Source organism: Colletotrichum higginsianum, chromosome 9, assembly GCF_001672515.1.
Source record: "Colletotrichum higginsianum IMI 349063 chromosome 9, whole genome shotgun sequence".
Lineage (NCBI taxonomy): Eukaryota > Fungi > Ascomycota > Sordariomycetes > Glomerellales > Glomerellaceae > Colletotrichum > Colletotrichum higginsianum.
In genome coordinates this window covers 584,085-599,799 of record NC_030961.1, presented here as the reverse complement: position 1 = coordinate 599,799, position 15,715 = coordinate 584,085, and the positions used below count along the sequence as shown (strand labels likewise).

General features: G+C 53.7%; 6 protein-coding genes across 6 annotated transcripts; all 6 read left to right on the top strand.

Annotated features, from left to right (window-relative positions):
- Nucleotides 1–5: 5 nt before the first annotated feature.
- CH63R_12422 (uncharacterized protein) lies at nt 6–1,080 on the top strand (the record flags this gene model as incomplete). Its single annotated transcript, XM_018307396.1, has 2 exons — nt 6–450; nt 548–1,080. 2 exons carry the CDS (start codon nt 6–8, stop codon nt 1,078–1,080), a joined length of 978 nt encoding a protein of 325 aa, XP_018151813.1.
- Nucleotides 1,081–1,848: 768 nt separating this feature from the next.
- CH63R_12421 (uncharacterized protein) lies at nt 1,849–2,258 on the top strand (the record flags this gene model as incomplete). The annotated part of the gene is made up of 2 exons (XM_018307395.1): nt 1,849–2,039; nt 2,114–2,258. The coding sequence occupies 2 exons, from the start codon at nt 1,849–1,851 to the stop codon at nt 2,256–2,258; spliced, it is 336 nt and encodes a 111-aa protein (XP_018151812.1).
- A 2,081-nt stretch (nt 2,259–4,339) lies between these two features.
- CH63R_12420 (GMC oxidoreductase) lies at nt 4,340–6,166 on the top strand (the record flags this gene model as incomplete). Its single annotated transcript, XM_018307394.1, is given in 2 exon segments — nt 4,340–4,711; nt 4,730–6,166. The coding sequence occupies 2 exon segments, from the start codon at nt 4,340–4,342 to the stop codon at nt 6,164–6,166; spliced, it is 1,809 nt and encodes a 602-aa protein (XP_018151811.1).
- A 1,472-nt stretch (nt 6,167–7,638) lies between these two features.
- CH63R_12419 (uncharacterized protein) lies at nt 7,639–8,796 on the top strand (the record flags this gene model as incomplete). The annotated part of the gene is made up of 2 exons (XM_018307393.1): nt 7,639–8,067; nt 8,287–8,796. 2 exons carry the CDS (start codon nt 7,639–7,641, stop codon nt 8,794–8,796), a joined length of 939 nt encoding a protein of 312 aa, XP_018151810.1.
- Nucleotides 8,797–9,844: 1,048 nt separating this feature from the next.
- CH63R_12418 (PLAC8 family protein) lies at nt 9,845–10,220 on the top strand (the record flags this gene model as incomplete). Its single annotated transcript, XM_018307392.1, has 2 exons — nt 9,845–10,019; nt 10,069–10,220. 2 exons carry the CDS (start codon nt 9,845–9,847, stop codon nt 10,218–10,220), a joined length of 327 nt encoding a protein of 108 aa, XP_018151809.1.
- A 1,373-nt stretch (nt 10,221–11,593) lies between these two features.
- On the top strand, nt 11,594–12,961 carry CH63R_12417 (uncharacterized protein; the record flags this gene model as incomplete). Its single annotated transcript, XM_018307391.1, has 1 exon — nt 11,594–12,961. One exon carries the CDS (start codon nt 11,594–11,596, stop codon nt 12,959–12,961), a length of 1,368 nt encoding a protein of 455 aa, XP_018151808.1.
- Nucleotides 12,962–15,715: the final 2,754 nt, after the last annotated feature.

Here is a 15,715-nt window from a genome sequence, read left to right as displayed (position 1 = left end):
ACACCATGGCTTCTCCGTCATCACGATACCTCCTCCTCAGAGCCGGGCTGGCTTCCCTGGATCTCACCGAGGAGACGCCCTCGCAGACCTTCCACCTCTTCGGCTCGCTGCCGCCCGAGCTGCGCGCCCAGATATGGAACCTTGCCGCCCTTGCCGGCTCCCCGCCCGCTGTCGTCGCGCGCGTCTTGAACAAGAAGACGATGTCCGGCTACCGCCCCCCGCTCTACCAGCGCCTCATGCTCAGCGACGACTCATTCGACCTCTACCGCTCCATGCCGGCCCTCCTCCACGTCTGCCATGAGTCTCGCACCGAGCTGCTGAACGTCACCAGTAACCGACGGGGCTCGCGAGAGGGCCAGTTAGAGGTGCTGTATCTGACCCGCGAGCACAAGAGGCAGGGCAAAGGCGTTTATATCAATTTCGCCGTCGATACGTTGCTGATCTACCAAGGTGAGTCTCAACCCTCCTAAGTCCTGCCTCTCCCTTCTCTTTCCCCCCCTGAGTCTCGACTTCGCCCGAGGCCCCGTGAGCTGACGACAAACCCTAGTACCGCCCTTACCGGACATGAAGGACGCCGACCACTTCGCCAACCTCCAGTACCTTGCGATGGAATGGGGCCTGCACTCGAGCTGGGACAGCTTGGATGGCTGCCGAGCCGGCGTGCGTTTCATCCGCAACTTCCCGCGCCTCCGGAAACTGACGCTCCTCGTCAAGTTCCTGGTCTTCAATGAGCTGCCGCCAGGCGAACCCCGCAGAAGGCACCGCGAGAAGACGCAGAAGCGCCACGCCCTGCGCGCAATCCTGGACGACGTCTACCACGCCATCGACGTCAGCATGGACGAGCGGCCCATGACCGACGAGGGGGAGTTGTGGACGGAGCCGGAAGTGCGTGTGGTGCCCAAGACCAGGGCCTGGACGCCGCCCCGGGTCAAGGCGTGGCGCCCCTTGCCGGTGACGTGGGTTGAGCCTGAACGTATCGTGGTCGTGAGGATCGATGGCCAGAAGGGGCTGGGGGAGCCGAATATGGACTTGTGGGAGTGTCCGTGGCAATATCTGCATCCTCCAGGCCGTGCTCGTTGATGGAGGGATGCTAACTATTACGACTCCACGAGGGCATAAGTCGCATGGATTTCCTTCATGTCTCCATCCACCGTGTGTATTACACATCACGGCATTGGAATAGGGACAAGAAGGCCTCACGGAGGTCCTGGCATTTTCGCAAACTGATTTCGGGTAGGATACAGTGAATCCCCGGCCAATGTAGCTTAGCGGGTATAGACATCAATAGATGACTTTTAATTCACAACCCGTGCAAGGAAAGGAAACCTGAGCGGCTTGTGGCGGGTGAGAGAACGACTACCTGAGGCCACATCCAGAAGGATTACAAGAGGTGTAGTGCAACAAGAAGTGCATGGAGAGCCGCACCGGCTTCTAGAACACGGCACGGTACATCTGGGACAGATTTCCCCTGAGGTGGTGTAATAAAATGATGGGATAAACGCCAAAAAGGGAGCGAGGATACGGCTGGTGATGATGCACATATGACGCATTTCCTCCGCACCCGGATCGACTTGCGAATTGGTGTCGTCACCACCAATCAATCAATCGCGTGTCCAGCCTCAACTTAACATGAACTTCACCCATTGTTCAGAAACATCAATATCACTTTGGTCATTGTTATCGGACCCCCTCAACGAAGATATCGCCTAGGACATTACCACAAGAAAAGAGCCGACATAATCTATTGGACGAAGGAATAAACTTGCATCCGGAAAAGGCCTGCTTTACAGCCCTACAGAGCCGCAAATACCCTCGAAATACACATCCCCAGATACACAGACAACAAGAATGACAGCCCTGAGATCCCTCACCATCCGCCGTCTCGCCCTCGCGCGACCAGTCCCCAGAGCGACTGCGTCTCCCGTGGCGCGGCAGGTGAGGTGGAGCACGAGCAAGCCCGGCGGCGACGGCGACGGTGACCTCGGCGGCCCCGGAGGCCAGGAGCCCGTGCCGTCCAGCAGCGGCCCGTCCCAGAGCTGGTGAGTTCGGAACCCAACCCACCCCCCTCTTCTCTGATGGAAGTTTCCCTGTGACGTTTGCTGATGGCGCTTAGGCCGACGTTGGCGGCGATTGCGGCGGCCGGGCTGGCCGTGGGCGGATACCTCGTCCACCTGACGGGCAAGTCCAAGGGCCAGGGGAAAGTGATGGAGAAGGGCGAGTTTGATAAGCTAGCTGAGAAGGTCACACCGAGGAAGTGAGTTCACGACGTGCGGGTTTGAAAGTTGTTCACTTGGAACGCCTGGAACAGTTGAAGTCGGTAGAGGAGCCGGCGTGAGAACCGACAAGACGCATGGTTGCGGCATCGACTCAGTTTCACAAATCGGATAATGTTATTAATTTGACTCGGCCCCGACACTTTGATACAGTGTGTCTATGGGCTCGTTACTCATGTTCTTATTTGTAGCCCCTTCATCTCATACACACACAAGTGTCGCGTCTCCCTTACATGACTTCTTTTTACAAGCTGTCGAGTCGACAAGCCATCACAGCTTGCTCATAAGTTGCCGAAAGATGTTACTACAAAAACTGAAGTTCCTGACTTCCACTGGGTTCAATCACGAAACCTCTCGTTCCGCTCCTGGCATCAACTCATCATTATGTCTTTGCAAATACTTGACTAGCGTTTTCACACGACTTGACCGGGATATTTCCTGCGGTCCGGATGGCTCAGAACAGAGCTAAATAAATGTTGGCGTGAAAGCAGTGTTCTACTAAGGTGGTAATGGCGATGCCGTTGCGGGAATCACAATAAGTTGTCCGACTTCTTGACCGTCTTAACGACAACTCGGCGTTAACATTATCCTAGCAAACCCCTCGCTAGGATCAAGCGCAATGTCAGCAGCGAAAAGATGTTTATTAAGTTCGCGACCTAAGCAGACCAGACCTAAAGACCAAGGGTTCGTCGTAAAGGCGGGACGCAGGGATGCGGGGTGTTGGTGAACAGGCCACAGTGGTCGAATCTCGAAGGCTAGAAGACCATTTTCAAGACCTTTTGATGCCCTACCATGCAAAGCAAACGTTGTGCCGAGCAGCCAGAGACTCAAAATAGTCACAAGCGCGCGCTCTTCCTACAAGGGGGTTTAGTCATATCTTGCCTGGTGGGCCATCGATGCTTATTGCTTGTTATCTAAGCCAGAGGGCCCAGTTCCAATCCACATCATGAAAGTTTTTGGGACACGACGGGCCGACTCGAGCATGACAACACATGGGGCTCTGATTCCCTTAATTCCCCTATGTGCTTAGGAAGCGTTTCTCGAGACCCGTCTTTTTGTTGTTTCATTCACCAACTTGCGCCCACTTTCTGCTGTCTATGTCCGTAAATCCGAGCACCAAGGAGAGGCGGTTGAACGTGGCCAACAACGTCAGGTCCACCACTGCATGATCCTTGGGAATAAACACCACTTGGCGCGTAGGCTTGGCACATGAGCTTAAACTGAAGCATCAATACCCAGCCAGCCGGCCAAATAGCATGGGAAAAGGCGGCATGCCGTTGCGAGAGGTTGGTTGCATCGGCCCTTTGGCATGACGTAGGCCCGGACACTTTGTGCCTTGTTGCCAAAGATCCCTGACTTCAAACGACTCAGTACGTGCAGCCCAATCCTTGATTCGGGAATGGCCACCCGCTCTCTAGCATCTTCTTTCAACGCCGGTCTCGACCTTTTCACCGGCCAAGTTGACGGCACTCGAGAAGGATACCCCTTGCAGGGTTCCGCTGATCTACGCAGACATTTTCTTGCGAGCTCTAGATCCCTGGATCATTGAATTCCAATCATTGATAAGCATGTGTTTTCCCTGCCAACTACCGGTGGATCGGTCCGATCAAGCCCGGCGATACCCAATAAGATTCTTCACCGCGCAGCCCCGGTATATTCGGCATCGACAGCTACGCCGCAACCCCACTTCACCGAGCCTTGAGTAAGGGGGGCGGTCGCTCGTCTAGATTGCGCTGAAGAAAGAGCAGTCACATACACCCAACAGAACGCTCCAGTCGATGCCCCGCGGCGGTCTCCCCGTGTAATCCGGTTCATCGGGATGGGACCTGGATGGGTCGATGTGGGTGACGTGATGAGGGAAACTTGGAAAGATTCAGCTCAAGTCAAAACGTTGAGAAATTTTCTACGCCCGGTTGTGGATGTGTTAATATAGATAAAAAGGCGTCTACACCTCTTGGTTCACCGGAAGTGTTGTTGCTCAGTCTCCCCAAGCGTCCCACGTTCATTCGCCTCAAGCCAACTCTCGCTCACTTACAGGGCAATATAACCACCGCACACGACTCATCATGAGAGGCCTCATCACGACCTCCGCCCTCCTCTCGGGAGCAGCGGCAGCGGCAGTCCGCTTCACTAACTCCACTAACAGCCCCGACTACGTGATCGTGGGAGGCGGTACCAGTGGTCTCGCCCTCGCCAACCGCCTGTCCGAGAACCCCGCCGTTTCGGTTCTGATCATCGAGGCTGGCGGCTCCGTCTTCGACAACGTCAACGTCACCAACCCCAACGGATACGGCCTCGCGTTCGGCACCGACATCGACTTCGCCTTCCAGACGACGAACCAGACGTATGGCGGTGGCTCAGTCCAGACTATGCGCGCCGCCAAGGCGTTGGGAGGAACCAGCACCATCAACGGTTCGTTCATACGAGAAGACAAACAAGTGAGCCCAAGCTGACAGAAATCAGGACTGGCCTACACCCGTGCCGAGGCTTCTCAGATCGACGCCTGGGAGCAGCTTGGAAACGAGGGCTGGAACTGGGACGCTCTTTTCCCGTACTACCTCAAGAGCGAGCACTTCCAGACCCCCGAGCCAGCCCGCCAGGTCGCCGGCCACCTTGAGTACCAGGCCGAGCTCCACGGCGAGGACGGCCCCCTCCTGACGGGATGGACCTACGGCCAGACCAACGGAACCGTCCCCACGGTCTTGAACTCCACCTTCCAGAACCTCGGCCTGCCCTGGAACGAGGACGTCAACGGCGGAAACATGGTCGGCTTCTCCGTTTTCCCCCGGACCGTCGACCAGGAGCGCGCCGTCCGCGAGGACGCCGCCCGCGCCTACTACTACCCCTACCAGAACCGGACCAACCTCCGCGTCCTCTTGAACACCCGTGCCCAGAAGCTCACTTGGAAGGACAACGCCACCGTCCCCACCGCCGACGGCGTCGAGGTCATCTCCGCCAACGGTTCTAGCAGCGTCGTCAAGGCCCGCAAGGAGGTCATCCTCTCGGCCGGCGCCCTCGTCTCCCCCTTGCTCCTCGAGCTCTCCGGCGTCGGCCGCCCCTCCGTCCTCCGGCAGCACGGCATCCAGACCGTCGTCGACCTCCCCACTGTGGGTGAGAACCTCCAGGACCAGATGAACAACGGTCTCTCGTTCGACATGAAGAACTTCACCGTCGACGGTGCCCTCACCACCGTCGCCTACCCCTCCGTCGCCCACATCTTTGACGACGACGATGTCGAGGCGGTCGCCGCCCAGATCAAGGAGGCCCTCCCCGCCTACGCTGCCACCGTCGCCTCCGTCAACGGCAACGTCACCCGCGCCGCCGACCTGCTCGAGTTCTTCCAGATGCAGTGGTCCCTCATCTTCGAGTCCCGCATCCCCGTCGCCGAGGTCCTCGTCAACGCCGCCGAGGGCACCTGGAGCAGCGAGTACTGGGGTCTCCTGCCCTTCGCCCGCGGCAGCGTCCACATCGGCGAGGCGTCCACCTCCAACGCCGTCATCAACCCCAACTACTTCCTTCTCGACTGGGACCTGCTTGAGCAGGTCCAGATCGCCAAGTTCATCCGCAAGCTGTACGGCACGGCCCCGTTCTCCGCCCTCGCCGGGACCGAGACCCGTCCCGGCGCGGACGTCGTCTCCGAGGACGCCGATGTCGAGGGCTGGGAGGGCTACATCAAGGGCAACTACCGCTCCAACTTCCACCCCGTCGGCACCGCTGCGATGATGTCCCGCGAGAAGGGCGGCGTCGTCGACGCCAACCTGAAGGTCTACGGCACCTCCAACGTCCGCGTGGTTGATGCCTCGGTCCTGCCGTTCCAGGTCTGCGGGCACCTTGTCAGCACCCTGTACGCCGTCGCCGAGAGAGCGGCCGACCTGATTGTGAGGAGCGCCTGAGAGGCGGCGACTTGTCTGTCGAGTCAGGTAGACTGGGGATAGGGATTTGTACTTGTCATCTACTTGTGCCCGGGCCTTGTATTTCTGTATATAGAGTATGATTGCTGGCGTCAGCAACCTTTGTTTAATTCTTACACACCTGAATCATGAGTTCTCGTTAGCTTCAGTCTCTACGTTGTCTTGCATCCTGATCCTGGCTTGTCTTGAACCCTATCTGAAGTCGGCCCGTCTTACGTGTATGCGTACTCGAGATGGCTTCAATCAACTCAAGGGAGTCCCAAGATGACCATCAAGCATCCAGCTGCAGAGATACGCAGCACATTTCGGCATTGGTTAGTGACTGGCTCAAGCCTCTCACACATGATGCTCCGTGGATTTCAGATGCCAACACCAGGGATGATACATATTGTCCAAGGACAAAGTCTTGTTGATCACTCGCAGAATTAAACTTCCATCATACCAGAGCGGCATGGATCTTGGAGAGGCCATGGCCTTTCTGGCACAGACCTCTACCTTGTAAACAAGCGCGTCCCATCATTATACTCAAAGTCTGAAGCAAGACTAACCTATAACTGCCCGAACGAGCTGCGGGAGTCGCCGAACGGTAGGGCAGGTTGTTGCAGGGATCGCGCAATGACTACCGGAAGAAGTTAGACCATTCCGTCTCTTCGGTGCCTGCGGGCAGTTAAGCTTTGCTCTACCGGCAGCTTGGTCCGCACCCTGCCCCTATTCCCACTGAGTAGTTGCGAGCGACGCGTCAACGAGATACTGATTACTGGTTCTTACAAGACTACAATAACACTGCCGAGGAGACTTCCAATCTTGACCGTAATGTGGACGGAACCCGGCACTCGTCTCGGGCATCTACCGCCGTCGCAACGATCTCACTACGAGGAAACCACCCCTCTCTTCACTCAGTCCAGTCTCGTCATCATGAGACCATCACCGTGTGGGCAACAAAAAGCCCCAAGTATCGGGCCTTTGGATAAGCGACTCCGGCTACGTCGGTGTGAGCAGTGCCGTATACGTCGGACCAAGGCAGGTCGCAGCCAGACTTACACCCCCCCCTCCGTTTGGGCTTCGAGCCGGCGTGCTGATGCGAATTTGATCAATAGTGTGAAGGTGGTCGACCATGCGTTGCCTGTAAACACCGGCTGACGGTATGTCGGAGTCAAGCTTCTCGGAAGGTAACCGAGCCCGGAACCATCACTCAAGACGGGCCGACCTCCGCCGTCATCGATGCACCAGAGGGACCATTCATATCCACGACAGTTGTTCCAGGAAGTCTAGCTCTGGTCCAGCAGTTCGTTGGGGACACTCCTTCACCAATTACCGATCTGTTTTCGGCCCCCGAACTCCTCCGTTGGTCCGAAGAAGACAGTGGTATCCGGACAGTCCTCTCCTGTATCGCCAATGTGTATGCCTCCAGAGGCTTGCAGCTAGCTGCCGTCCAGAAGAGCGGCGTACTCATCATGGAGGTAGAGCAGCGCGAGATCCATGACACCATCCAGAAGCGTCTTCAACAACCCAGCCCGCACCTGGACAAGTCCCTGCTGCACCTTGCCGTCTTCTTCTGTCTGCTGCAGGCACGTACCGGAACAGTCCGAGAGCTGGTCTATTCCTGGCTAACCTCGACACAGATGATGAGCAGTCGGGGACCCGAGACCATCCTAAGGGCCTTGGGAGTGCTCGACCAGGTTGCTCGTCTCGTTGTGCAACCTCGCGGGGCCCGCGGGTTCTCGACACGGGTTGACAAGTCCTTGCTGCTGCTCTTCCGGGTCCTTGAAGGGCTGGGCTGCCTTATGCGCGACTCCAGCAGCGTGTTTACGGAAGCCCAATGGAACAAGACGCTGGTAGATTTCAAGAAGCTGAAGAGCGAGGTGGCGGCAGTTGACGCGCACGTGGCGTTGCTGTTCTAATGCCACTGTACGTTTCTTGCTGCCTTCACAGACATCAACGCGCAGTAAGGCTGGTTCACTCTAAAAAGTATCCGTCTCGTATTGCTCACTCAACCAATTAGATCTAGCACGTGGCTAAACCGAGAAAGTGAGTACGGAGCCGTGCCAGGATCCAGAAACGACGCTGAGCCATCTTACGCAAATCATCTTGCCGTCGGACAGAAAATTATACAGCAGGCGTCGGAACTGCTCGAGTCTCTTCAGGAGCTTGAAGATGCCGTGAAGGAGATCAAGAGTATCTACGACACTTCCTACGACATGTTTATGTCTACCAGTCTCAACTTCAAGATATCCACCCTTCGGTTGTTTGCCCACCCTCTATGGCAAAACGCCTCGGTTTCCAAGCAGGCCCTCCACGAATCGGACATCCTGGAATATGCCCACTCCAATTTGGAACACCTCGAGAAAAGAATGCCGCATGCGGGCGTCGAGGCCTTCATATACATCGACCAGCTTTTGGTCATTGGCCTGGAGATGCGGCACTCTCTCGACAGACTCCGCGTCATATCGCTGTTGGACACGGTCAAAAGCAGAGGGTTTGGTTTTGCCGAAGTCTACATCGAAGATTTGCAGCTGGCCTGGAAAGCCGTTCCCTCGTCCCGTTCGCCAACGTCAGGACTAAATGCGGTACCCAGTCCTCAACAGCAAAGAAACGATTGCGGGGAGAGCTAAGAATTGTCGACGATTTCCAAAGTTTAACACGAGGAATGCGTGTATCGTTATTTCCGTTAGGTCTGTTTTATTTTATAGAGCGTAATGAGATATGATTTTCTTGCACAGTGACTTCTTCCAATGATCATGTAAGTTGTAGATCCAGACATATTTATTGACCCATCGGCTGGTGACACTTCTCGCCTTGAGACCAGGGTGCTTGGTTAGATACGTCTGAAGCTAGCACTGTTAGCCACCTAGATGATAGGACAGGAGTTGGACGACTTGTGGGATTCTCGGATACGAATATCGGTCAAGTTAATGGCCATTTGTGTCAGTTGATACGATGGCATCAAGACCATAGCCGTGTGATCCCTCTGCTTCAAATAATGACCAACAATAGCTCTTGCTTGCACTTGATCTTAGACAGAATACTATCTCCGGCATGTTCCTTTCACTATACCCACAAGTCGAGCACTTGGCTGAAGTTGGCTTCACCCAGCAATGTTGCTATTCTCTACCCACCAACAGGATGTCGCTCGCTTCTAGTTGTGCTGTCGCTCGTGACCGAGTGCACAGTTGTTTTTGCGTCCGTGTGAGACGTTCAAGGATCGCACGATTCAATCTCAATTGGGACGAGGACTCCACTCACGTTGCGAGCCAGAGGAGCCAAAGGTAACAAAGGCCCGTGTTAGCCAAGACTTCCATAGAAGAAGACTCGGAAGAGATAGCCGGCCGGTCAATATCACGCCGCCTTGGCTCCTGACATAAGCATTCTTGGCATCCGTACAGAGTTTCCGTGCTTCTCGGGAGTCAAGGACAGAACACTGACCCTGACATCATCGGGCCGCGCGGACATGGTTTGTTGACATTGAGTTGCCACTTTCGTTACTCTCGGCCCCCGTGCCCTCGACACCCAATCTTCCAGGAACTGCCATCAAGTTTGTGACACAAAACGCCCTTAGGCGCCCACAAAGTTCAAGCCACACTGAGCCTTAACTTTCAAAGTGGGTTAAAAAGTCGACCTCCTTTCCTGAATCGAATCGACCACGCATTGCCCCTCGCATCAATGTCTCCATCGCGTCTTCAACAAAACGGTGCCGCCCAAGGAGCCCAAACCCAAACCACTCTCAATGCAGATGTCGAAGGCCAGGATGCCCACAGAGATAGGTGGCATCATGGTTTGTGTGGATGTTGCGCCTCGTGCGAATTATGCCTTCTAGGCACCTTTCTACCTTGTCTTCGTATGTCTCCAATCGGATTCGAAGTTTCGGATCTAACGGTCCTCCAAAGTGTTTGGCCAGACGTCCCACCGTATCGAGGACCCGTCCATGGAAGGATATAGTCACGTAAACAGCGACTGTATAGTGATGATGGGCGTGACCTATCTTACTGGGTTTGGCTGGATGTACGTCATTTCTCATTGTAGTGTTGCGAGACGGTGACGATGAACTTGGCTGATGATTGCGACGCAACGCAGGATTGTCATGCGCGAGCGTTTCCAGATCCGCCAGCGCTACGGTATCAAGGGAAGCGACGCAAGAGACTGCTGTGCCTCTTACTGGTGTTTCTCCTCAGCACTTGTCCAACACGAAAGAGAAGTGCTTGCTCGTCAGAAAACGAGTCCGGTCGTCCAAGGTTACCAAAAGCAACCTGCGATGGAAATGAAGCCTACACATGCTAACCCCGCTACATAATACACGGATTGTCTGGTCCCGCGGATCATGAATCAGTCAACCTCTGGAGCTTGGCTGAAGACGGAGAAGACGACGGGGAGGCCGGTCCCTCGGATATCACACCACTCGATGAAAGACTTCCTCGTAGCCTTTTTTTTTCTTTCTCGTTCTGCCATCATTGTAAGAAAACGAATAGCGTCTATACCCTACTTGAATGCCATTGGTTTTAACATTTGTCGTGATGGGTGTAACATTCAACAACCCTCTCTCTATACAAGCCGCACATCAACTGTGGGTGAGCTTTTGCGACATGATCACAACAATGTATCCCATGCCTGGTCATCTCACCTGAAAACTGGCAGCCGAACAGTGTGGATTGGTAGAAACTGGGAATTGCGCGATTAACGCTTGTTGACTCTATCAACGCGTGACCTTGCAGCACACAAAACACGGCAACCTTCTATACGATCGAACTACAGAGTAAATCGATGCTCGGACTCTTGCAGGGACGGGCCCCGTAAAGATGAACAATCTAAGTCGAGTCAACACGAAGGGGATCTTTTGTCGCGAGACTTTCGACGGGCCGCAGGATCTCCAAAAAGCTGTCGATCAGAATTTGAGAGTGTCCTCTGATCATGAATGCCGTGACGGGAACAAATTTTCAATTGCTCTTATCTCTGTCGATTCCGTGGCTGAGGTCTTGTTCGGTGCTGCCGGAATGTCGGTGGTGGTGCCTCAAGTCAGCAACCTTGCCCGGCCCCATACTTGTGTCAGGGAATGGGTGGTCTAGGCAATTACAGAACAAACCTTAGGACTGCCACGTCTATATGAAAAACGTGTTGGCGATGTCGATCAGCCACCAAACACTTAAGAGTAGGGGGGATCTACACGGCGGGGCATCTTGACTGCTCGAGTCAAAGCAATCTATTGCTATGATCAAGATAGAGATTGTAATAAAGTCATCTAATGACGTTTTGAGAGATGTAGATGATGGGGGAATGGTGTTATATCACCAGGCAGTCCAACCTGAAAACAGAAAGGCGAGAGCAATCAAGCTTCAAGTCAAAGCTTCTTCATCCTTGCAACTTTCCGCTCTTCTGTCACCACGTTTCTCTTTGGACGGTTGGCTAAATTCACTCGCCATGGCGGTTCGAACACCTCTGTTGATGGGGCTCATGTGCACTGCAGCCATTGCCTCCTCATCCAAAACGTTAGTCGCCGTCCGTGAGATTGACTGTTCTCCGTCATCGTCAACGGGCCTCAAGTCAGAGTGCTGGGCCCAACTCAACGTGTCGAGCTACATCACAAATTGGCTGGCCGAGAACGGCACCAGAGCCGACTGCGACAACCTGGGATTCGCGCAGTGTTTCCTCGCGTTCAACGGCTATGGCGGTCGAACCTGCGACACCTTCAGCCGAGACACATGTGAAGGGTTTGAGACGATGGGCTCCGAGGCCACGTACTCCTCGCCGCAGCAGTTCTACACGCTCTGGAACATTTACGCCATCTACCAGTTCTTCAACCAGTATTCAGAGGCCCTCTGGAACGGACACTCGCTCGCTTCGGACACCATAGACGACATCGTCGCGACCGTCTCCCCATCTACCGACCCGCAGGTTCCAAGCACACTGTTGTGGACATCCATCTCCGGTGGCTTCTGGCTTGCTGCAGCGGCTGGTGTTAACCCCGTTCTGGGTCTTATCGCCACCGGATTGGCTGTTACCACGGGAATGAGCTCTTTCTTCATGCCCCAGAAAGCTGGCTCATCCAACGCCCGCTTCGTCACCCTGGGCCAAGTCGGCAGCAACCTCGCCCAGCTCGTGATCGAGTACCAGGACAGCCTTCAGGATTCCTTGAAGGAACTCCAAAGCAACAGCACCCTTTTCATAGCCGCAGCCGAGCCCGGCGGTTTCAGCCAACGTGCCGTGACCAGCCTCAACTTTGAAGCCACGACGCTGTACCACGACCTGCAGCTGTACATCCTCTCGTTGGCGTTCAAGGCGAACGGCATCGTCTCCGCGCGGTCAACGGGGGTGAACGCACTGGACTACGCCCCCAAGACCAATGGCGCCATATCCTGCCCCGGACTCGGCCCTGCCGGCAACTGCTACCAATTCTGGGTTGACCCAGACACGGGCAACACGTACGCGCTACACAACCCCAAGGAGTACAAGAACACCTACGTCGACGTCCTGAACAAGATTCACGACAAGGGCTGGGCAAATCTGAGCGAGATCTTCAAGGTGGAGGACTGCGCCGGCAAGGATCCCAGCTTCGACGGGAAGACCAGGGTGACGTGTCTGGCCTCGCACGGTTACTGCGAGTACAACTATGCGGACCAGGACACGGTCACCAAGTCGAGGATGGCCAACAAGCAGTTCACCAACTGCGATAACGATAAGGCATGGGGAACACTTTGCAACTGGATGAACGGTGGTCTTGTTCTACCAGTGTCTTATCTGGGGCCGCTCCTGACTCTAGGAGAGTTGGCATGGTGCAGGGAGTATTAGGAAAGAGAGAGGGGAGGGAAGATTGTTCGGTGAATTAAGCAAGCATGTCAGTAACAACAGAATTTATTGTTCATAACTTCGTTTTCGGTAATTCAGACCGCAGCCCAGGATGGCACTGGCGGGAAGAGTTCGCAAAAGCCTCCACGTGCTCCTTCCAAGATGCCCATTGGTCGCACGCCATATCTGACGCGCAAACAAGGTAACCGATTTACGACTCCAGGATCTTGTGGTGATCTTGAGTTCTGCATGACAACAGTTGGGGAGGGTCGATCGTCGTGGTGAAGTGGGGAGCTCTGCATGGATATGGCCGCCGGACTCGCCGACCACGAGATAAGGACCATTGGCTCATGAACCTCTCGGATTCTGTCGTTTGTTTGACTGACTACGATTCAGGATGAAACCATTCAAGGGTTGCGGAGTTCTGCTATGTAGCGATTGTTCTCCAGTCCAGGTCGTCTCGAGACGCGACAAACTTACCTTGAATCGTTTGCAGCTAATTATTACAAAAAGACATAAAATAAAATAAAAGTGTCTTGAAGACCACGTAGGAGTGGTTGTCGTCCGACCAGGAAATTCGGTCAGGCAAGATGTTCACTAATTGCAATTGACTCAGGAGCGTTGGTGTCATTTCAACTTCAGGGCTTGGAGCAATCTCTCTCTGGATTGACGTAATCATGGCCCTCGCTGATGGTCTCATGTTCCAAGGTCTAGGAAGTTCGGTTTTGACTATTTGACGCACTGTGCAAGAGTTCATCGCCGACATGGGTTATCCTGTATGCAAACTCATCGCATTGATGTGCCCATCATTTGTTCTTGGCTCTCAAGGACTGAGTTGCACTTGGGACTGGGAGAACTCTTGCGTGAATGACGAATCCCGAGTTGTATATTAGTACCAATAGCCCACTCTATTTCCAGTATGGGAAACGACAACCTAGTCCCCAGTTTTGAAGACTTACATGTATAATCTCTGTCCGTGATCAGTACCCCCCCCCCCCCCCCCCCCCCCCCCATGCCTTTGTTTTGCCAATGCCCTACTAATGGATAGTTACAAACAGTTGACAAAGACCATGAGACCTAGCATCGTGGTGTTCAAAATGAACAGTAAATGAGAATGGTAAATGCCTCGTAGAATTTCAAATCTGTTCTCCTGTGCTCCGGGGCATACGGGCGCAAAAGGCGGGCCCGGCGACTTATGCATGAACTGCATCCCTGCTGACGGGCGCACCAAGCGCCGGCTCTGAATGGCCTCACTTTGCTTTTATAGGCCGCTGCCGCAAAGAGCACTTTACCTTTGCCCCTTTCTTTCATTGGCCATCAGTATTGTTAAATAGAGTATCGCTCCTTCACCCTGCTCAAAGGCCTCACTGTGATCATGGTATCAATTGACCTATGATAACAACAGCTTGACTACTCTTCCAGATGTATTACCTGCTAGGCCAACGATTTTGTAGTTTAAGTAGGAATGGAGTTTTTGAGAACTGAATGCTCTAGTAGTACGAAGAAGATACATGGGAGTAAAGAGCCACAAGAGTCTATCCGTGTAGAATGAAGAAGTAGAGCGAAGAAAGTGTACCCATACCCATCCTGAAGCTATCTACGTGTCGGACCGAGTTTCGGACCGGGAAGGGGCATTCCTGTGTCATGACAGGTTAAGTTAAAAGGATAAATAATAGCTCCAAGAAACCGCAGAAGATCCATATTTGATATCTTCGCTCCACATTGTTACTTTCGTTGAGTGGTTTTGTAGAACTGAGATCATTGTAATATTTATCAAGATGTATTACAACACTCGGGAACCCCTAATGGAGATTTTGACGATGACTCTATCTCAGTCTGCTGTGAGCAGCCTCAATAGGAGCGTGATATTGAACTCGTCTTTCCCTGGCATCGGCGAAGAAGCATCTTGTATTCATAACGCAACTGGGTTTACTCTCTATACATATTCGAGTTGAACCCGAGATGTCCATTGGAAGCCAGTCATTGAATGCCCCTGTATTCCTAAGTCTGCAGCAGTGTAGAGATGTGTTACAAACTTTTGCGGAGAATCTATGAAACTTGATTTTGTTATAGGGGGTTTCAATGGCAGCCTGTTTGGATAATATTGTTCGTGGGCGACCATGATTGACCTGGTTTGGGCTTGGGGTCGGCCATGCGTTGAGCCCAAGATGCATCTCATCCCTATGATAAACTCTACAGCCACGGGTCAACATTAAAACAGGCTATTCATGGTATAAGTCCCGTACTTGTAGACGCAAATCTGATGCGAACCCTATGTAATCACTGCCGAAAGTGTACTCTAGGCGACGGACTGGCTTCTTCTCGGAGCGTCATCCAGTATACTTCGGTTTCAGTTTCCCCGCGCCGTCGGCTATAGATACACACCATGCAGCTGGCAAGTGACTCTTGAGACAGCCTCAGCATCACCTATCCTCTCATCCTGCCATCCTACCACGCCTATTGAATGTCAAAAAAGTAATCGGCAAGTAGGGAATTTTTTACGTCGACGATGACTCAATCGCCAACCCGACCCTCACAACATAAAGAATCAGAAAAGAGGATAGAGTAGCACATGTGGTTGTCCTTATATACCCAAATCCATCTCGGTGGAGTCAAGAAAGCAAGCATCAGCGTAGGTCCAGGAAACATGAAAATTTGAATGACACAGGTGCCGTAAAGGTGTTATTATCGGGTAGCATCATAGCTCATACTGAAAAATTCGCAAAATCTTCTGGGTACAAAGTCAACACTACCTTC